This window comes from Lutra lutra, chromosome 6, assembly GCF_902655055.1.
Source record: "Lutra lutra chromosome 6, mLutLut1.2, whole genome shotgun sequence".
NCBI lineage: Eukaryota > Metazoa > Chordata > Mammalia > Carnivora > Mustelidae > Lutra > Lutra lutra.
In genome coordinates, this window is record NC_062283.1 from 104470041 (window position 1) to 104493671 (window position 23631).

Below are 23631 nucleotides of genomic sequence, written 5' to 3' on the forward strand. Positions count from 1 at the left end.
ATTCTCTGTCAATTTGCCTAATGATTTTTTAAAAATATAGTCTGGTGTGGGGGGGCGTGGTTAAACATTTTTTAAAAAACTAATTTCGGTGGATTCCTAACAATGTAGAAAAGAGTGTAACAATTAAGAACACAGGCTCTTGAATTGGACAGAGCTGCTTTCAAATACTGTTTCTGGTACATGCCAACTGGAGTAGTGACCTACCTCTAAACCTTAGTTTCCTCATCTCTAAAATGGGGATTATGAAGCTTTCCTCTCATGGGGTTCATGAGAAATAATAATATAATGCAAGTCATGCTTAATACTGGCACCTGGTTGTATGCTCAGTGGGGGTTGGCTATCTATTTGTCATATTATTAGTGTTATTTCAGTTATAGAAAACCTTCTTAATTTGTTTTCTGCTTTTGAAATGTGATCTTTTGAAGTATTATGTTACTTGTGAATGCAAATACGAATTGACTTTTTTTTTTAATGATCATCTGTGTCTCTGAAAATGCATAGAAAAAAAGAAATTCTGGTATCTCAGATTCTCTCTTTTTTTTTTTTAAAGATTTTATTTATTTATTTGACAGAGATCACAAGTAAGAGAGAGGCAGGCAGAGAGAGAGGAAGGGAAGCAGGCTTTCTGCTGAGCAGAGAGCCCAATGCCAGGACTCTGGGATCATGACCTGAGCCGAAGGCAGAGGCTTGAACCCACTGAGCCACCCAGGCACCCCTCTCAGATTCTCTTTTAACACACACATCACCTCCCCACACAAACTTTAAGACACTAAAACATCCTAACAGAGTTTTTCTGAAACCATTTAATAGGTGGGTTTACAACGGTATCTAGACCCCTTTCAAACTGTTCTGTGGGGAGAGAGAGATTTATGGACAATTTTGAATACGGCGATTTCTCTCTTTTCCCTGTAGTATTTTCTCTCAAACAGTACTGTTTCCCATAAAATTCTCATACTTCAGCTATCCTAACTCACATATTCCTACAGCTCTTCTCTACACATGGATTTTCTTCTTCTCTTTTTCCAACTTTGTGGGATTTTTAGTGAGAAAAATATTACTTCTCCTCTTTGGTGACTATTTTCTACCAGTTCCTCTTAAGGTAGCAACAACTGAGAAAAATTCATTGACTCTAGTGATTCAGGGGTCATTCATAGCAACGGCCCAGTAGAGCAGTAGTTCTCAGCCCTGGTTGGTTGGTTGTACAATAGAATATTCTATGGTTTTTAAAACTCCTGGTGACCTGACTGTCCCTCAGATAATTAAATGAGAGCTTTTGGGTGTTGGGACTGAGACATCAATTCTAAAGCTCTTCAAATAATTTTAGTGTGCAGTCAGTCAGGTGTGAGCCCTACTCTGGGAGAGCATTATGTAAGACACAATTAGATTAGCATCATTGCAGGAATGAGTTGACAGGGCAAGAAACCAAGACAGGAAATGTAGACTACCATTTTGTTAAGTTTTCATGGTTTAAAGGAAGAAGAGAGGCGGGACTGTACCTCGAGGAATTCTAATTTACAAATGTAGGTAGCAACATACTATTAATATATGTTAGCATATATGCCCAGAGGCTCAGCCAGTCCCTTAGGGCAGTGATTCAGCAATGTAGGGGTCAGGGATGAACCTGCAGTTCGCAGAACTCCTGGGTAATTTTGATACATCTATCCTTTCCCCACTACCCTCTCTGCTCTCCCCATCCTTCTTTCTCCAACCCCCAGCCCCTGCCTCTGTTTTTTTTTTTTTAATGATCATTTTATTCTTTTCCTTCTTAAATCAAGTGGGAGGGGGCTGGGTATAAAATGTTTGATCTCAGAACTGATGTCTTTCCTGCTGGCCGTCTGGCTCTAGCAGGTCCAAGCAAGTGTTCTAGAGTCACCCTCATTAGACCAGAAAGGTCCTGTTTCCTGAACCAGAGACTCTGAACTTAGGAGAATGGAATATGCCAGTTTGCTAAGTCAGTGGAGCCCCCCCCTCCCCCGGCTGCTGGAACTGGGAAAAGTGTCACCTTCCCTCAATATATGGGGGAGAGAGACAGAAGAAAAAGAAGATGAATGGATATCTGAAGGAAAATCTGGGTACTCTTACAAGGGGGGAAGATGGGAATGGATGCTGGGAGCCAGTACTGGCCACTATGTATAAAGACATAGTGATGCAATATAATGAATTATTTTACATTTATAAATTCTTGATACTTTCAGTGGGGACATTTTGAATGGCATATAGAAAATGGTATGGGGCGCCTAGGTGGCTCAGTGGGTTAAAGCCTCTGCCTTCGGCTCAGGTCATGATCCCAGAGTCCTGGGATCGAGCCCCGCATGGGGCTCTCTGCTCAGCAGGGAGCCTGCTTCCTACTCTCCCTCTCTGCCTGCCTCCCTGCCTACTTGTGGTCTCTGTCTGTCAAATAAATAAATAAAATCTTAAAAAAAAAAGAAAGAAAGAAAATGGTATAGCGATGGTGTTTCTCTGAGCGTCAGGTATTTCAGGGAAAATATCTTTCTGTGATATTTTAGAATACAATATGATAAAAATAAAATAATAATTTCCTGTATCAAACAGTTTTATTTACCTAAACACAATAGCATATGTCAATCTGTAACATGTATTCCTGATTCTTGTGGAAACTCTCATTGCTTCACAACATTATTATTGTGGCAGAATCTAGCCTTCCGTCATTGTATTTCTGGAGATTATCAGGCAAATACATTGCTGCCCCTTTTCTGATTTCTATTTAATAGAAAAATGTGGTTCCTGGATATAGCGTTTAAGATTTTATAAATCTTAAAGATTTATAAGATTCTATAAAGATTTTTTTAAGATTCTATAAACTCTGTCTAGAAAATGAAACATGCTAATAAGAGCTCGATAAAGGACTGGCAAAACCTTCTACAAAATGAAATTACCAGGTGAAATAAAGGAACGTTGTTAGAGTCTAAAGACTTTTAATCATAGCCATAGGTCTTAGAACTGTTTGTGTTTGGTTGTGATTGACACAGGTTAGGCTGATCTATTTAATGGTGTCAATAATGTTCTTAGGAAATGTTTGGTATCCCCAAGCAGTTTCTTAACAGGAGAGTGACCAGAAAACTACTTTCTGGTTTCTGGAAGTTTAAATTGTCCAACTTCAGTTACCTCTCTTCAATTTGGGATTAAATTCTGAGACCAGAAATACTTGAGAAAAAAAACCCTTTAACTTCATCCCAATTATGAGAGAATCATCAAACAAATCCTGAATCAGGGACATTCTACACAATACCCAACCAGTGCTCCTTAAACCCGTCCAGGTAACCAAACACAAGGAAGGCCTGAGAAATAGTCACAGCCAAGAAGATCCTAACGAAACAAGAAGACAAAATAGAATATAGGACCCTGGAATGGAAAAAGGACATTAGCGGAAAATTGAGGAAGTATGAATAACAAGTAGATTTTAGTTAATCATAATGTATCAACATTGGTTCGTTAATTGTGGCAAATGTACCAGTACTAATGTGAGGTGTTCATAATAGTGGAAACTGAGCATGGGTATATGGGAACTCTGTACTGTCTTCGCCATTTTTCCATAAATATAAAACTATCTTTAAAGTTACTTATTAAATTTTGGGAACACATTTTGCGGAAAAGACTTTCTACCATGAGGGAACAGCAGCAGAGCCTCAAGCTACAGCTCGACTAAGGCCAGAAATCCTGTGTTCTTGGGGTCCTCTGTGTAGTCAGTAAGGCTGGAGTGTCCCTCAGATTTGGCATTTGGACTTCTGTTGGGTCTATGACCTTCTTTCTGGCTGTCTGTCTGTCTCTCTGTTTCACTGTCATGTAGTATAGGTTAAGAAACAAGGAAACCAGTATCTCCTGTATGCCGGGCACATACTGGACTTCACTAAAATTAAACACATCCAGTTTTTAGAAACCTGTGGACTAGACCTACCATTTCACAATTGAGAAAAACTGAGATTTAGAAGACTAATTTGTCCAGTCAGATGCTTCTTGACAGACAACAGGAGAGCCTGGTTATTACTTCGTTTCTAGGCCTTTCTACCTCCTTACATATATGCCTTCTTTTTTATGGAGAGAGCACATCGGCAATGTATTATTTTTTAGCCAATACCTTTAAAAAAAACCTCTTAAATAAGTTTTTGAAAGGTTTTAGGCACTCAGGAAATTGCAAAAACAGTACTCACAGCCCTGTGTACCTTTTACTGAGCTTCCCTCCATGGTGACATCTATGACTCTAGTATAGAAACCAGGAGATGGACATCGGTACGATGCTGTTCACTAGACTACAGAACTTCTCACCACTTATTTGGCCCATTTTCACGTGGGCACATGCGCAATCATATACAGTTTCATCCCACATATACACTTCAATGTATACATATATCTTATATATCATGTACACACATATCTCGATATACAATCAAGATACAGAATTGTTTATCGCAATACCTTTTTCTATTTGCACCCTCCACCATCTCCATTTAGCTGGCAACCACTAATCTTTTCTCTGTTTCTATAGTTTTGTCATTTCAACATTTATATGTATGGGATTTTTTGAAATCAGACATTTTTCACTTAGCATAATGCCTTTGAATTCCATCAAGGTGGTTGTGTCTATGAATAGCTTCTTGTTCTTTATGATTGGGTAGTTTTTCATGGTATGTGTGAATATACATACCACAGTTTTTCAACCATTCCCCCATTGAGTTGTTTTCAGTTTTGGCTATTAGGAAAAAGTTGTGGATTTGTGTGTGTGCGTTTTTGTGTGGCTCTGTTTTCATTTCTGTGGGATAAATGCCGAAGAGTATCATTGCTGGGTCGGATGGTATCAGTGCATGGTTAGTTTTATAAGAAATTGCTAAGCTGTTTTCCAGAGCGGCTGGTCCATTTTACATTCCCACCCCTGGTGTGTGGGTGATCACATTCTCACCAGCGTTTGGTGTTGTCATTGTCTTTATTTTTGTTGCAGTAAGTGTGTAGTGAGAGCTCACTGTGGTCTTAATTTTCATTTCCCCAATAGCTAATGTGTTGACAGTTTTTCCAAGTACTTAATTTGGTATCTGTCTCCTCTTTAATGAAATGTCTGTTCCTGTGTTTTGCCCACTTTCTCATTGGATCATTTCTTTGTTTACTGATGAGTTTTGAGAGTTGTATACAGATCCTCTGATAGAAGACCTCTGCTAGATAAGTGGTTTGCAGATATTTGCTTTCACTCTGTCCTGTGCCTGCTTTTATTAAATCTAACATTTTACCCTGTCCTAGAGGTTCTGATCTTCCCTTGAGGAGATGCTCCTGTGTTTTAACCCCAGGAAACTATTCTTATGCATTTCATCATCAAAGAAGATTTTGCCCAACTTCTGGGTTTTTGTTACAAATGAAAGAGTGTTTTCCTCATCCTCTCTGTATTTCTTGTTCCAGTGATTCTGACCCTCCTCTTTGATGATGTATTTCCCACCCATTTTGTTAATGGTGATAAGATTGTTTTCACCAAAATGGCCACCACTCCCATACTTTTGATCTCCTCACTATGGAGTTAGCCCCCTTAGTGTTGATTTTTAAACCAAAGCATTTTGTGACTTCTTAAGGCCCTTGGGGTTTCTTTCGCTTTCTTCCTTTTGTTTTGTTTGTTTAGTTTGCTTTGGCTCTGTGGCTGTCTATATTTTATTATCTTTTTTTTTTTCTTTTTTGCCATTTGATTGTCAAAATCATCACCTGCCAACCTTGAGTCTAAGCTTTGTGAAGAATTCAGGGCTGAAGTTCATTTTGTTCAAAATCTTTTGGCTTCCGTTTTCAGTATTCAAGGGCAAATGACTCTCAGGCCCTTGCCTTTCTCCCTGTCGGAAAGATGTAAAGATAAGTGAAAACTGGAATTTTCCAAGTAAACCTCGACTGAGTGAGTAGCTGCTGTGTGCCAGACATTGTATGCTAGGATGCCTTCTATTCAAGGGATTCAGGAAGGGCATTTACTCTTTCAGTGACTGGGAGTTTGATTTCCCTTATTATCATGTTGATCAATGTTCCCTGGCAGGCAGTGAGAATGATTAAGAAAAGCTAGAGCCACACTGTCTTGTCACTTACTAGTTGATAACAGAATCGGGACAAGGACCCAAGTCTTCTACTTCACAGTACAGTATCAGTCTGAAAACCAAAGAAGTTGAGCTGTTTTGTCACTCTTTTTCACAAAGAGAACATTTTTTCACAAAACAAAATGCAAATGGGAATTAAACTTTCTAAGAGATTCCAAGTAATTCAAAATTATAGGATTTTCAGTTAATCAGAATTTTTATAGGTCAGAATTAAGATACATGCTAAGCAAAAACAAATATATCCTTCTCAGTTTTGTATAATTGGGCGCATGGAATGCATTCTAATTATATTTTGCTTTCTTTTTTATATTACCTCACAACCACCCCAGGTTGCTCGGTAGCAACATTAACACGGGACTAGCTCAGAATTTGCTGTATTGTAATCCGCTTTGGTGACAGAAAATCCAGAAAGGAAATGAATGCTCTACCCCTACGTAGAGCACTTGAAAATCTGTTTCTCTCTGCAGTGGATTCTAAATCCTTTCCAAAGGAACAGTAAATAATATTTATAAAAATATGATCTTCATGCATGTTGCTAGGCCATTTTTTGAGCTTTTCTGTATAATACATAACCGTAAGAAACCACTGAGAGAGATGCAGAGATAAGAAATAGGGAGAGGAAGTCAGTAGTGTGAATAAGTGGGAAATTGATATTATTGCTAAGGAGCTAATATGGTATTAAACCTATTGAATTACTAGAAGAGAAAAGGTATTTGAATATTAGCCAAAAGGGATTCCGGTTAGCCACAAAGTCTAATAAAATACTTCCAGTTCTAAAATGCCCTGTTTTTATTTTCCTCAGAAGTGGACATTTTAGTGTTGATCCCTTGAAAGTATTCTAATGAATGAAGTGATAATTTCCCCCAGGTTACTCCCCCAAAATGATCTGTTCACATTGTGTACTTTGACTTACTACCCTCATCCCTGTATTGTTCTGGGTCTCATTATCAGCAACCCCAGCCTTCATCTCTGATGATATTTCTGATTTCTTACAAGTGAACGCTGAGTTTACCTGGAGAATCCTATAAATCTCTGTAGCTACTCTTGTATGTACTTCGTAAAATACAGGTATGTGAAATATCAAAACTATATGTTATCATCTTCCTGCCAGGGCAGGTCTGTGGGCCACCTGGACATCTGGTTGCCTATCCACCTCCCTCACCCTGTTGTTCCTCCTTCCGTGTGCACTCTCCCCCTCCTCTAGTGCTTCAGTCCCACCAGCTTTTTCTCTCCCTGTCTGGATCCCACCAGGCTCTTCTCTGCCTCTGGGGGCCTTGGTACTTGTTGTGTGACCTGGAAGGCATGCTTCTAGCTGGTTCTTGGCAGGGCTGGTTACTGATGGTTTTCAAATGCCACCTCCTCAAAAAAACCCCTTCCTGAGCCCCCTGGGTATCTTGGAGCTCTAGCTCCCTGTTATTACCGAGTGCAGATCCCTGCATACTTCCTTTCTAGCATGTCCTCATACCTATTCCCCCACTAGAATTTAAAATTCTGAAGGTAGGGACATAATACACTCTGAAATATTTGCCGAATGATTGAACACATGGATTTTAAAATCAACACAAGGTCCTGAAGGCCTCCTGGAAAAGGGCCTTGGAGCTGACTTTGGAAAGTGGACTAAGTGAAGATAGCAAGGGATAGAAAAATCCGAGAGCTGGAGAAGAGAGAGAGGTTCGTGTAAAGGCAGTCTTGTAAAATGGTAAGCTTCGGAGTGGAGGTGGGCCTGTGCATGTCTGTACTGGGCTGGGAGGGAAATGGGGATAAATAAAGAATAAGCTTTGGGGAGCCAGGAAAAGTTTTTAACTAGGGGAGGGCATGATCACAATAAATAGTGTGGCGTCTGGTAGATGAGTAGGACAGTGTTCAGTAATTGCTAAGGAGTGAAAACGTCCACACCCCAGCTCCTGTCTTGTTGATTTTTTTTGCCTCATCAGTGACTAAGCTCATTAATGCCCCAGAGTGAACAGTGTAAGTAGCAACTAGAACCATTTGGTTAGCAGAGATCTACGGAGGCCCTCCCTGCGTCAGGCACCCTATCTCTCCAAGCAGCAGAGCTGCGTGACGCAGTGTGCGCGATGGTTTGCGGTGCTGGTTTTGCACACCTAAAGGGAGGTGTGCTGGCAACCACGTATCTCCTTAAATAGTGGGGAGGTGTTACTTCATCCACTCAAATAGGGGGAGGTGTTATTTCATTGAATCAGTGTAATCAAGTTATTTATGACCCTGCACAGTAATAATTACATATCGGAGAACAACCACAGATAAGAACTACAACCATTCTAATGTGTGCTGCTTTTAAGAAACTCCAAGGGCTGGGTGGAAGCATATGTTCTTCTCATGGCAGTTTTGCTTCCGATCTGTCATTTGCTCCCTGGAGACCGATTTTCTTCTTCTGCCTGGACCTCTGCACATAACCCGTTCCAGCTGTAACAGCCTTCGATTGTTTATGTCACCAGTTTTACCTTGTTTTGAAACTAAACTGGGGCACCATGGCTGATTTCCCTGTTTTTGTATTTTTGACAAAGCTGAATCCCAGTGAAACCGTTTGGGCAGCAAAGGTTTTAACACAAAGGTTTGTTTTGCACAAAAAGTGGTATATTTCAGTCTTGAAGCTAGTTCCCTGTCATTGCAGCCACAGAAAAGGAAACTTTTTTTTTTTTTTTTTTTTTTGGAGAGAATATCAGTGTTCAGTGCTGTTGCTTATTGATAGGGAGAGAGTAGTTGCCATAGTGATCTAACAGCCTCTGGAGGGAATGCGGTCATGGCCTTAAGCATCCGGCAACCCACCCAGTTTGGAGAGCCCCTCTGAAAAGAATTTCCTTCCTTGGAAATTATTTGAGTTACTGAAATAAAAATCGTTCAATTTCTGCAACTCCGATATGCCCACAGGTTTGTGTTGCGCACTCACCAACTGTCATGAAAAGAAAAGCATTTCTAATACATACCGTATCTGTGATTTTCTCGGGGAATGAGGCTAACTCTATTGCATGTCAATTGCTCCACAAACACATTCTCAAACGCACAAGACCGCTTTGACTTTTTTTCACATGAGGAATAGAGCTCGAAAACCAATTCAACAAGATGCTGATTGAACGTTATTTATCACGGTTTGGGGTTTTCAGAGTTTCAGTGAGTATTCGTCGGTGGAAGGATCTCTCATGACATACAGGAATCTGTTCAAGCTGTGCTGGGCGAAAACACTCGTATATAATACTCATCTAACGGTCACATAAACCTGCAATCGGTAGTTCTGAACCCGACATTGCTCGTGGGGCAGATTGATGTGTGAACACTGTATTTACGGGACCAAGACCGCACATTTGCTCTGCAGCTGTGTTTAATGGTTATCAGTTTGGCACACAGCGTGCTTGTTTTGGAGGGAGAAGAGACACTGCAGATCCCTTTTGGCAATTCTGAAGTAACCGAAGTACCTACTGCTGGAGTGAATCACACAAACCTAATTAGATTTGCTTCATAATTAGCACTGGAGGAAACCTGAGGAAAATCCTTGTGGGTCGATGATTTGTTATGTCAGACATACAAGCGTGCTTGTTCGGGGGACTGGGAATTGAGAACGATGAAATGTTAATGCATCATACCCCAGATATATTGTGAACATATATAATTTTTTAATTGAGCTTTTCAATGTGATCTTTTCTCAGGGACGTTTGAGGTTCTTGTCCCAGACCACCGGGACCTCTCTGTTTCCGTGCCTGGGGACCGACCGGTCCGCACACAACCAGGCCCACTTGGTGGCATTTACGTGTGTGCAGCCAGCTTTACACCTATAATGAGAGCCCACAGCTATTTAATAAACACCCTGATGCCAGCCGTGGAGCCTGTGCCAATAACCACTAATTGAAGCCAGTGACTACAGTCTGAGACAGGGAGACCCCATACCGCCCTTACATTTACATTTTAATTTCAGATTAATTTAATTGTGGTGTCTTATCTGTTGTCTGTAGTTTTAATTCCAAAAAAAAAATCTTAATTTTAGTCTCAAAAGACATTTCTTTAAATAACCCAGGAATTTTCTTCTGTAGTTTTAGAGCTCTACAAAGTGAGTTAACCGTGGAGAATAGCTATAAAATATTTACTATAAGGAGAGGATTAAATTTCACATTCCAATTTAAGTGAAGGCTAGGATAAAACTTGTAACCCATGTTTATTTGACCTGTTTTCTTACTCTGTCAAAAAGCTGTCACATTCTTATCAAATTACTTAGCTACTTAAGTTAAATCTAGATTTTCCTATAGATAAGGAAATGAAAGGAAGTAAGTTTCATTTCCTGGTGAAGCACTGAATTGCTTTTCTTGAATCTTAGGGTAGAAGCAACTTGAAGCTTACAGCGCACTATTGGTTGAACATCCACTTTTTTTCTCAGAACTCAAAATCAGCTTCAGAACTCAAAGGGGCAATTTATGCCCCGCACTCAAGCAAGCCCATCGTAGAAAAAAGTTCCACTCCTGTCCTTCCTTCCCCTCATTTTTTCATCTTCTCCCCAACAAATATTTGAAAGAAGCCAAACCTCTCAATCTGTGCTGAACCTACTGTAACTCTAGAGACCCATCTCTTCCCTAGTGACCCCTGACCCCCAAAGACACTAAACTGCTAAGCCTTTTATTAAAAAGTATGTATGGATTGGACTTGCATGAACAAGTAGGCAATTCCACCAGTTTCTGTTTCACAGGTGTAATGGTAGCACTAAATAAACATTTTGCCTTCTCTCCAACCCAAACTCTCCTGTGCACTTTTAAATCGAAAGCCCTGTAGCGTGTACCCAAGAGTAAGCAGGGGAGCTGGTTCATGTCCCAGCAGAACCGTGTGCACCTGTGCGATCTTGGCCACCTCCCCTAACCTCTGCCAGCCTCTGTTCACTTGTCACCACCTCACAGAGTCGCTGAAAGGATTGAGACTATATAAACAATTGTACTTATTTATTAGGAAGTAAGAACATCTCTTTGGGTACTATGTAGTTAATGTCTGGCTGTTTGTTCTCTGTGTGTACCTATCCCTCTTCCTGAAGTGAGAGGCATATGGACAAATACATTGCTTTTCCGGTAGGCCTCCGTGTTGTGTCTCAGTATATTCATGAGGATTTGTTGATTAAACACAGAATTATTTGTTTGTGTCCATATGTGCTTAGGCACATCGTTGTCTGTGGTATGTGACCAGTGGGGAAGCTCCTGTGATCTCTGGGTGGGGGGGTGGGTGGGGTGGAGAATCCCTGCTGTGTGTTTTAGCCTGATTCCTAATTGAGGGACCTGATTGAATTTTTGTAGCGCTCATCCTCAAACAGGTAGATTAAAAAATAGTAAGTGAATGCTTTGGTCTATCTCAATAAACTGTGTGAACATCACCCTTTTAAAGAAACTATATAAATTTAGTTCATCTACAAACAGTACCTTCAGCATTTTTAATATTTTTTTCACTTAACTATAAAAGTATCCAGAACCAGGTCCTAGTTATTGTTAAACCACATTACACTAGTGTATCTATAGTTTTATCAGGCTAATTAGAAGTCTGTCCACAGTGAGCATGCAATACAGACTTTGTGAGAAGTAGATTCATCTTAATTCATCTTTAGCACACATATTTATCCAATTATGGGCATTAAAAAGGCACATGTATTTTTCCTCTAATTCTGAACTATCTCTTGATTCTGGAAATTCTGAAAATGTGTCTATGCAGATACATAGACATTTAATCTGAAAAGCTTCTTTGTAGGAAACGTTAACCAACTTTAAAGGCAGAAACATAGATACGTAAGTGCAGCAAAGAGGAAAATAGATTTTGGGTTCCGCATTGTATTTTAATTGGATGCAGACAATAATTACAAGTGCTAGATTTGTTGAATGAGAAGGTTGAACTCCTTGTATTAGTAAAAGTCGTCTGCATGTAAATAATGAGAACACTAACAAGCCTTTTCTTACTTAGGTCAGAGATTTCTGCCAAAAACTTGTTTGCTTTGTAAATTAGTTCAATTATTAAATTTTGGGAGTGCTGCTACTGTTGGGATCCAATCAACAAATTTTTGACTACATCTCCCTGATAATTGAGGATAGCCTTAGGACATTAATTTCTGTTGTGCTTTTCTTAGTAAAACTGTAGTGATCTAGTGACCAGAATTAAATTGCTGAAAAACAACTTGGTCTGATTTATTCATTCAGCAAAACCAAGCTTAAGGGCTGTGTTGCTATGACACCCAAGATTAACTTAAAAAAAAAAAAAGTGCGTTTAATTTCAGTAAAAACATTGACACGTCTCTTCTGGCATTATGTAGATAAAATAAAGTTGATCTTTTTTCTTTCCCTTGCCTTTTTTACATTTACCAATTTAGCATTTAGTTTTTACATTTTTTTTTCATTTAGCATTTAAACATAAACATAAACTAGAAATTTGACATATTTAAAAAGAAGGAAAAAGCAGTAACAAAAAACAAACTTTGTATCGTAACAAGAGATCATTGGTACAATAACCGATATTTTAGCCATCAGTCCTTTATCCGGCTTCTCAAACTTTTTAGAAAGATGGTGCCAGATAGGGGGAAATCACTTTATGCTAGTAGTTTCGTTTTGTGACCAGTCTTGAAACTTAAAATCAGGTTGCAGAATTGGGACAGTGACGAATCCTAATAGAGATTTTCCTAGCGCAGGTTCAGTTTCCCAAATTCTGAAAGAATATATTTTCTGTGTCACGAGATAAAAGAATCATCAGGTTGCTTCAGCCAGGATTGATTTCTGCCTTCTGAGCACCATTTGGTGCTATGAGAATGCTATAGGAATAATTTTATGGGGGAAAAAAAAGAAACAACAGTCAGAAAAACCGAATGCTTTGTGAGATCATCGAAAGTTGCTTAAGAGTTGTATTTGAAGTTTCCTGCTGCCAAACAAAAGCAAGAATCCTACCTGACAGAGAGCAGTTTGTTCCTGAGATGACCCCGGTGCAGCAAGTCGCTTATGTTTATCATTAAGCACCCACATTCTCAGGAAATTCCACTTTCCAACTTTGCTGCTGCCGATGCTTGCTCTATAGGGAAGAATTCTGAACTATAAAATTTGAGAAGCTCCAGCGTCTGTGGAAATTTGAGAGCGTTGCCTTTCTCTCCCCCCACCTCCACCCCATTGAATATAAATTGTTTTAACAAAAGCATGGTAGCCACGGTATGTGGTAAATGTCAGAATTTGCCCATAGTTGTCTGAAAAGAACTTTATCTTTAGCTTTTCAACTTTGAAAGCCTCGGGACATCTTTGGAGACCAAGGGCTGCAAATAAAAGCGATGTTTATGGGCAGGAGGATGGAAGGGAGAAATAACTTTTCTTTAGCTGCTGCTTCTCGCCCGTGCTCTTCAGGTGAAAGGCGCGGCAGCTGTGTGGGTTCACAGCTCCAGACCGTATCTGGGGGAAGGCTGGAAAGCCGAACCAGACCTTGACAGGTTTTACCTGGGAAACCAAAGTGGTTTGGATGGGGTGCGACTTTTGCCTTTACGGCTGCTAATTTAGTTTTTAAGAAAAGCAAAATGAGTTAATACCTATAAAGTAGTTAATATGGTCCCTGGGCCATAACGAACACATGCACTTTCTTAAACAGTGATCTTAGATAACATTATAAGTGATAGAAATGAGTTATCACTTACTTTCACTTGTTTCTGATTTTAAAACAGTGAAAGTTACAAAACCATCATTCTGAGAGGAAAAATCCCTATGATGTAATCGTTAATTTTAATGTTACATTTGATTTTAAAATTTGTTCTACTTCAGTTTCTACAGTTAATCTATGGAGATTCACAGATAATTTTATATTAACCTGTTTATATTCTAATACAACTATAGAATTTGAGCCACGAATCATTTCTGTGCACATTTTAATATCATACTCCAACTTTGTTTTAGGTAGCTAGATTGTATGCGGGGAAACCCATTTAGTTCAGATGTAGTATTTCTAACTTCAGAATATAAGCATCCATTTTAAAAATGGAATTTGAATTTAAATGAAAATCCTCATTTAGAATTCAGTCCCATTCTTTAGCTAGAGAAATCACAGAAAACAAAAATTGTACCAGATTGCTAGTAATTTGCATTAAAGAGGAAGAAATGGAGTTTTTTTAAAGTGCTCAGATACTGAAGACATTTCAATGAAGTTAAGTCAGGGAGATCTCCGCTTTTAATTTACTCAAGATTATGATTTTACCTAGAAGCTTTGCTGAAATAGGTGGGCTTCACTATAATGTTTTAGGTGTTAGAGAAAGCTGGATAAAATGCTATTTTTCATATACTGTTTCACTTAGTTCCACTGGTTCCACTGTATTTTCAAAGCAAGAGACCTCATATCAACAAGTGTTTATTGAATGCATCTTCTGTGCATAGGTATCGGAAAAATAAAATAAGCATAGTTTTGATGTTCGAGGGCAGATTAGGGATGGTGCTGTCTGAAGAATTAATTTCATAGGTCTGTGCTGCATAGAAAATCAGTACAGCCTACTGTGTTTTCTAAGCTAAGTTTTAAAAACATGATAACATAGTATTTAAACCATTATCTTAAATGAAAAATAATATTTTAGATTAGCAAACGTATTTATTTAATTCAGTAATGAAATTAATTTGGAGCTGCTGGCATAGGGCCTTCACAGGTTTCTGTGACTCATTTGCTAAGGAAGTGTGATTCAAGACACCAGAATAATTTTTTCTCATCTGCTGAAGCTCATGTTTTGGCTATGGGCAAGTTTTCAGGGCAGATTTAAAACAAATTTAAAACAAATATTCTCTGGTAGTATTGGGAAGCTGGGGGATGTCTAGCCTTACATAGATAAGACTATTCAACTTATAATCAAAATACAAGTCTCTAAGTTCATTGACTTTATCGCTATCGAGTTTGCATCATTTGGTATGTTGTGGTTTTTTTCCCCCATATGTTTAGAATTTAACTCTTGTACTGTTCATTATGACCTCTAGATGACTATTTGCACTTAGAAGTGAAATCTCTGTTGTTTTTATTGTTAATTTAATAATTTAACTAAATTAGGACTAAATGGTATTGGAATTTAAGTTTAAAACTGAACACATCCACAAATCATGTAAAGTTGCTTCTTAAATTTTTTTCTCCTATAGAAGAAAGGGTAACTCTATGACCTCTACATCTTGTTCGGTGCTCACTACATTTAGAGCTTAATTTACCCGCATCCTATCTCCTCTTGGAAACAAAATATATTCTCATAGTTTAAATGGGTTGTTGGTGGCATAATAATGATTATATGATGTGAAACTTTTTGTTTGCAAAGTAATTTAAAAATAAATTTCCAGGGCACCTGGGTGGCTCAGTGGGTTAAAGCCTCTCCTTCGGCTCAGGTCACAATCCCAGGGTCCTCAGATCGAGCCCCACATCGGGCTCTCTGCTCAGCAGGGAGCCTGCTCCCCCTGCCCCCCGCCTGCCTCTCTGCCTGCTTGTCATCTCTGTCAAATAAATAAATAAAATCTTTAAAAAAATAAATTTTCCAAGTTATTGTGTTGGAATTAAGTTGTGAGCCAATGTTTCTCCTTATTCCAAGGAAGATTGTAAAATTTTTGATTTATCAGGTAATCCCATAGACAATGTATGCCTTTTTCGACTTGTTTCTCATTACAGCATCCTCCTTTTCTGACTTTCCATTAAATGTATAGAAAAATTAGTTTTGCAGGGAAACTTAAGTAATTTAATCAGCCTATGTCAGCTATGAAAAGTAGGAACATATATAAAAGACCCAAAGTGTTCTTATCTCACTTTAAACTTTTCTTCACAGTCTTCCAACTCAAGGTAATATGTGGTCTAACACAATAGGCTGTCTCCAACTTTCTGTCATTAGAAGAACCGAATAAAAATTTTTCCAGATTTGTCTCTAGAAAGAAATCCGAGCTTGGGATTGCCTTGAATTAAAAAATAAAGACCAAATGATTGCTTTAAAAATAAATTAAATGATACTGAGTGGTCTTTTATTCTTGGCTATTTTTCAGTGTCTATACCTTGGTTACATTAAATTATATTGGACTCTTCTGGTTGAAACCATCCAGTAGGTAACCGACAGCCTAATTTGCTATAGGAGCATTGCTTGGAAATTATGTGCTTCTTGGGGAGGGGAGGTAAATTTTTTTTTTTTTAAACTATTTCCAGAGCTCTTGACTTCCTCATCTAGCCACACAATTTGTCTATCATTCCTGCCCCAAGAACTGGCAATTTTTGTCCAGGCTCCCTGAACCCCACCAGGGGGCAGCACCGGACTCTCCCTTTCCCTGAGGCCTTAGCGTAGCAGCCTGGCTCCTCTTAACCTCAGTGATTCCCACCCTCTCCTCACACGACACGTACTTATTTGTGGTATTTCCTTACATTTTTAAAGGCTTAGTAAGTCTCCAACAAGGGTAGCCATTCCGTGTTGACCGTTCTGTACACCAGAATCTTTTCTTCATTGATGGTTTGATCTGTGATTTCAGACACCTTATGTTTATTATAACTTGGGAAATCTCAAGAGGGAAACAAAAACCTAGCAATTATTGAACACTACGATATGTCAAGCTTGAAACCAGGTCCTCTTCAGACACTCTGTACAATCTAGAGGGGCAAGTAGGCCTCTAGTAACAATAGTGTTACAAGACAATAGGATAATATAACAGCAGAATTTTTAATGTCCCTAATTTGCTGTTAAGTGACAGAGGCTCGGAGAAGTTAAATCATAGGAAAACAAAGATTCCCTTTAAATAGAACTCCAGATTCCATGCTGTATCAATTATATCCTACAGCTTTGCCATAAAAACAAAAGATTTGTGGAGAGTGACTGAAAGCACAGTGAGGAATGCCTGAAACTGATTTCAGTGCTGTAATTCCTGTGATGGGAGAATTTATGCTTGATGTACTTAAAACTCTAATGGGGAGATGTGGTTAAGTGCTGGGAGGTCTTGAATGAAAGCCCTAATCTGTACACATTTACATACACACAGTATATACTCGGTATTATGTTCACCAAAACACAGGATTAAATGCAATACACTTAATTTTTGGAAACCTACTGATAATTTTAGTTTTCTTAAAACAACAACGGGTCCTTTTGTAATTAATTTTGATTTACTCTCTCTTACCTGCTAAAAAATATACAGGCTCTTTCCTCTGCAATCTGAATAAGACACTTAAAACTTTGTTTTGTTGCAGAATATAGGCAAATAAAGAATTTATGTTGCTTGCATTTATGGTTTTTATGATTTGGAATTATCATTTCAGACTCTCAGCTTCGTTTTCTGGTTATAATGCACATAGCAACCCAGATGGCTAATATATAAACAATTTGAGTGATGCTTATTTAAATCATTTAGGACAGCTCAGGAGGTTGCTGAGACCCGGGACCATCTGTTTATTGCTCTATGTGTTTCTTCGAGGCTTAGTGTGTGCTCTAACCTTCACATGTCTTAGCCTCTACCTTCCTGATATATACCCAGAAGAGGCATCTTAGACTCAATTTAACTCCTTATTTCTATCGAGGTTCTGTTTTAAAACCTTAATCCCCACCTGCCTTCTGTTTTACCATTTTACCTGTTTTTAGTTTTTTTCCTGTTATTACTATCCTCAGTAGTCACTTTGCAGATGAATGACTGGGAACACGGGTTGGTAGTCAGGTTGGAATCTTAATTGGCTGTGTACGTAGCTGTTTGACCTGGGCCAGGCTCTTTCACCTTGACTTCCTCATCTGTGAAATGGAATATAATACCCACCTCATATATTTGTGAGAATAATTAAATGAGATAAAATATAATTCATTACATATAATTCTGTCTGGTTACTATTATTAACATGCTTTAGAAAGAGGAGTCTCACAATGACAAAAAGACATTCAAAAGTAAATTTCGGATACCATATACTTGAATTTCAGACAATAGTCTTTTGGAAGGAATATCTATTTTTCCTTAAGCTGACTGTTTATGTGAAAGCACACACTACAACAAAATGTATGAAAACCCTCATGGGGTCTAGTGTGAGGGTTCCAGCCCTCTTTCACGGGATCCATGGCGAAACTTTGGACTATGAGTAGCTGGAGAAGAGTTTTCTCTTGGCACCTGTCTGGGTTCTCTTCCGAAGTCCCTGGTTACATATTAGACTGTACGCTTTGGAACCTCACCTTCACATCTGTAATGGTTCCCTGTGGACTGAGCTGATCCATATATACGCTCTCTGAGGAGAGAGACCAGAAAATGGTCTCTTCCACGTTAGCCCCTGTGCCGGCCATGACCTGTAACCCTCACAACCCTGTGGGTGAGGTCGTTATTTCTTCCTAATTTTATGTGGATTACTTTTTCTGAATTAAAGATCATCAGAGTCTTTAAAGTATGAGTGTGCTTATGCAGTCAGTGGAAAAGAAGAATACAATTAATCTGGACGGTCTTGGAAATTCAGGGTACACGTTTACTGTAGTTCTAGTATTATAATATGGTATAAAATAGAGATACATACTTTCCAGAGGGTTAATCTGGTACATTGACCTACAAATCTGCCATTGAGATTCAAATATTTTTTGTAAGAGTGTGTGTGTGTGTGTGTGTGTACAGCTTCTGCATGAAAAAAAAACAGGTTGAACAAGGATGCCCTGTTTTGATGGTTGCCAGAGAAACATATAGCCACACATAAATCATTTGTGTATGAAACAGTTCATTAGGAACTCACTCTGTGCAGCTGCTTGACCCAAGCATTTTTTTTTTTTTCTGGTCTTTTTAAAACATGTTTTAACACAAGTCTGTAGAGGGAATAATGCCAGTCTCTCTAATAATATTTTAGTTAGCAAAGCATTAAAATGTCAAACTGTTTCAATTGGTCAGGGCATATCCTTATAAAATTGAATCATAGTAGGGGCACCTGGGTGGCTCAGTGGGTTAAAGCCTCTGCCTTCGGCTCAGGTCATGATTCCAGGGTCCTGGGATCGAGCCCCGCATCGGGCTCTCGCTCAGCAGCCAGCCTGCTTCCTCCTCTCTCTCTGCCTGCCTCTCTGGCTCCTTGTGATCTCCGTCTGTCAAATAAATAAATAAAAAATCTTAAAAAATTGAATCATAGTCTTCTGTTATGTATCTGTTATCTTCCATGATTTTTTAAATTTAAATAGCCAATTTAGCCAATTAGCCAACATTTAGTACATCTTTAGTTTCTTCCATGACTTTTAAAATATGCTTTATATATTTATATATAATGATTTAAAATCCTTTCACTCCACTTAATGTGGAATAATTGTTTCCAAATTAAGGAAACACTACATACAAAGTTAAAAAACTAATGTAAAATAGTAACCATTATTCACACAAGAAGGTATTCTTTACTCTTTTATGTCAGTGTCATTTAATTACAAATGTAAATTACATTTAATTACAAATAGTTTCATAAAAACTATTACAATACATGTTAAGTATGAACCAGAGCCCTTTCTCACCTTTTTGCCACTCCTGGCCTCAGAAGGTGACCACTAGTAATAGTTCAAGTGTGACCTTTCAGACCTTTTTCTATGCTCATGCAAACGCACAGGTGTATCTTGCAAAGAGTGAACACACACACACACACATGAATACTACTCAGCCATAAAAGGAATGTTGCCATTTGCAACAATGTGGATGGAGCTAGCGAGTTTTATGCTAGGTGAAATAGAGAAAGGAAGAAACCATATGATTTCACACCTATGTAGAAATTAAGAAACCAAACAAGTGAGCAAAGAGACAAAAAAAAAAAAAAATAGAGAGAGAGAGGCAAACTGAGGAACAGATTCTTAACTATAGAGAACACACTGATGGTTACCAGGGCAGGTGGGAAGGGTGTGGGTGAAATAGGTGAAGTTGATTAAGGAGACTCTTGCTGTGATGAGCTTGGGGTGATGTACGGGTGTTGATTCACTGTATTGTACACCTGAAATGCATATTACACCATAACTGCAATTGAAATAAAAACTTAAACAAAATAAAGCATGGTATTAAGAAGCCAATTAAAATAAAATAAAATACAGTTAAGTAAAATATATAAGGAAAGGTGGACCTCAAATCCTTTGTAAAGCAAGGTAATGCAGGAAGTAGATGCCTATAAAACTTTAAGTTGTGTGAGGTTTTTTGGTTTTTGGTTTTTGTCTTTAGTATAGCTGACACACAATGTTACTGGTGTACGACTTGGGATTTGACAAGTTATATATTGTGCTATTTCTTTGTAGGCGTACCTACTGTCTGTCCCTTTACATTGCTGTTACAATATCATTGACTGGATTCCCTGGGCTTTGCTTTTTCTTCCCATGACTTAACTCATTCTATAACTGGAATCTTGTATCTCCCTCTCCCTGACACCAATTTCACCCAACCCCATACCCACCTCCCCTCTGTCAACTATTAGCAAAAACCTAAGATTTTATTTGCAGTAATAGCTGTGAGGGGTAACGCTAATATCATTTTCATAGGACCAGTTTAGTCACATAGCTGTCTTTAGATTTTTTGGAACTCTCTAAAAATTATTTTCAAGTTTGAATTTGTCACCTAATTTTTTTTTTTCCTCTGAAGATAATTTCCTGTAGGATTCCTCAAGTGTGGTTGGGATTTTATATTTTTGAACCAGACCTCTAGCCTCATGGAGTTCATTGTCTGTCAGGAGAGATAGATAATTGAGCAACTACAGTGGATCTTACTCAGTTCAGTACTGTGAGAGCTCGGGGCAGAAACCTCTCTGTCAGTGGTGCGGGGTTGGGCAAGTGCCACCAGGGAAGGCTTCCTGGCAGAGGCAAATCCTAACATGGGATCTGAGAGATGTGCACACAGCAGTCAGGCAAAGAGCAATGGGCTTGGGCTGGGAATTGGCTAGGGAACCATCAGCATCTACAAAAGCCTGGCCATGAGAGAATCCAGAACATGAATAAGTAACTGCTAGAAGTTCAGTCTGACTGTAGGGTAATTAGAAACATTTATTATGATAATAATAGATGTCCATTATATATAAAATTTGAAAAGCACAGGAAACAAGAGAAAACATATGCCACCACTAATTTCAAGCTGCAGAGTTTCCTGTGAGCATTTTCTTACAACTTTGTCATGCCCTATATTTGAATTTATAGGACAACACATTTGGTATATTCCCAGAGAGGATTAAACCAGAGCTATGCATGGAGACATAAATGCATGTATGTATGAAGACATTTTAAATAAAACTGGGATCATGCCAAACTTGCGTATGTCACTTAATTTTTTAACCTTTTTTTTTTTAACGTTACGATATACTGATTTATTTTAATGCCCCTGGATAGAATTACATTTCTTTTTTCTCTTTTTAGGATTACATTTCAAGTGGAAATGTTTCATCTCTCTGAATAGAAAGAAATATTCTTGAAGTGAACTATCTGTATTCTTCTCTGTAGGAAGAATGTTTCCTGAACCTAGAAGCTCCTATATCAAGAGTATGTGGGTATGACACACCGTTTCCTCACATCTTCGAGCCATTCTACATCCCAGACAAATGGAAGTGTTACGATGCACTTCGAAAAATGATCAACTATTGACTGTATTGGTAAGTCAGCCTTGCATTTTGACAAAACTAGTGTATGTCACTCATATGACTGGGCCATTAACCAAGAGCTACAGTCATCATTGTCATGTTGGCAATTTCCAGAACAAAAGTGGATTGAAGAAAAAAAAATGGAAATTTATAGTGGTATATTTACACTTGTTGGAAACACATTAGATATATGTTTATCTGATATCCATAAAACAGATGTGTACATATATTAATGTGGAGTAATCAATGAAGACGAAGATACTCTGTGCTGTGGTTTGCTTGCAAATATACCTTACTCTACTCTTCCAACTTTAGCCTCATTTCTGTATATTTTTATTGGCCATTTAAATTGTTCATGAATAGGGTTAATTTCTGTTATTGAAAAATGTTCCTTTGAGCAACATTGTTTGGGACTCCAGTGAATTTAAACTGTATGATGATCCATAACGTGAAATTTGCCTTTATATTATCTGAAAATAGGTTTGTTGAGCAGAAAACCTATTTATCATGTATAGGGAAGTTTTTACATAAAAGAAAATCCAGCACCACCACCATTTCCAGAATCCTTTTTGACAAATGAATGTTTTTAAATTGTGGATAATGACATTTAGTTGTTATGATTTTCTATCTTATCTGCCTCTTCAGCAGTGATTTTCTAGCAAAAAATGAATATCATTAAAAACTGTTTAGTTTTCAGGTTTTAATATAGAAAGGAGTTGCTATCACTGACACACTGCCTTATTTTATCTTGGCATTTTGAAATGTATAGCTGGAAGTAAATTTTACATTTAATATTCTAGTATTAACATGTGATATTTACATTTTAATATCTAGATTGTCTAAAAAATAGTAATAATAATACATTTTTAAGAACTGTCATCTTTTTAAAAAAAGGGGAGACCAGGCTCTGTGTAATAACATAAGCCCACACTTCTTAAAGATAGAAATACTGTAATTCTTGAATTCTGTGTCTGAGGAGTAAACCTGGGCCATTGAAAACCAGAGAGATACCTTTTAAATTTGTACAGATAGAGAAAATAATGCCCTCCCATCTGCCACTATGACACCCCCCCTTTCCATTTTTTGCAGTTCTATTTTGAGAATGTACCAGATGTAAGTTCAAGCCATTAGTCAACACATCCTCGGTATTCTTCCAGATACACTGAGGGAGATGCTGTGTATCTGGTGTCCTCTTAATGTCTGTGAAAGCAACTGGTTTCTATAGTAAGTCACACTTAGGACTAGTTAGAGGAATACCATCTCTTTTGTCCATCTTCTTCCTTCCATGGACTCTCCCTAATGGAGAGTCAAGGTAATCACAATGTGTGGCCACAGAGTTTAGGTGCTGGTTTAAATTTGGATATATAATTCTTTTTAAACATAAAAAATATGTAAGCCTATTGAAAACATGATAAAAGAAGAATAGTTTTTCTATGCTTCAAGCTAAATATGGCATTAAGGAAAAGAGTTATGCAGTTGAGAAATCTATATTTAATTCATGGTGGTCGGAATGTCTATAATTGTTATTGATTTCTTTTACAGAACAACTGGAAGATTGTGACTAGATATGGAAATATTTTTCTGAAAATCCTTCTTATTTCCTCAGACTTCTCTCTTCTTGAAAATAGAGTTTTTATGAACTGAACCACCTTGGATAATGGCTGAAAATTTTTAATTAGTTATTGTATTAACACATATGAATTGATGGTTTCCATTAAGAGTATCTCAGATTAACTTTTTAAAATGCTTCACTTGGTAGTCTTATAAATTCCATCAAATTACATCTGTAAATATTGGGCATGGGGTAGTATTCAATAAAGCAAAATCAGATTCTGTCTTTTTTTGTGTGTGTCTTTTTTTTCATTAGCTAAAAGAATCTTATCAGAGTAATAGATTAACTTGTTAATTAAATCTGAAAGTGAAATGCTTAGAAATGCTGATTTTCAGTTACATTATATTTAGTATAATTCTTTATGGCTAAGATGGTTGTATGTTGATGAAACTTCTGGAATATTTTACCTGGTTCTTCCCTCTTACCTCAACA

General features: G+C 38.0%; 1 protein-coding gene across 1 annotated transcript in view; it reads left to right on the forward strand.

The window, feature by feature from the left end:
* BCKDHB (branched chain keto acid dehydrogenase E1 subunit beta) overlaps positions 1-23424 on the forward strand; it is a 232052-nt gene extending 208628 nt beyond the window's left edge. The window contains exons 10-11 of the mRNA XM_047734420.1: positions 21451-21599; positions 23130-23424. Of these exons, the coding sequence (XP_047590376.1) occupies positions 21451-21591 (141 nt within the window). The 3' untranslated portion in view covers positions 21592-21599; positions 23130-23424. The remainder of the gene's footprint in view (positions 1-21450; positions 21600-23129) is intronic.
* The last annotated feature ends 207 nt before the right edge of the window (positions 23425-23631 follow it).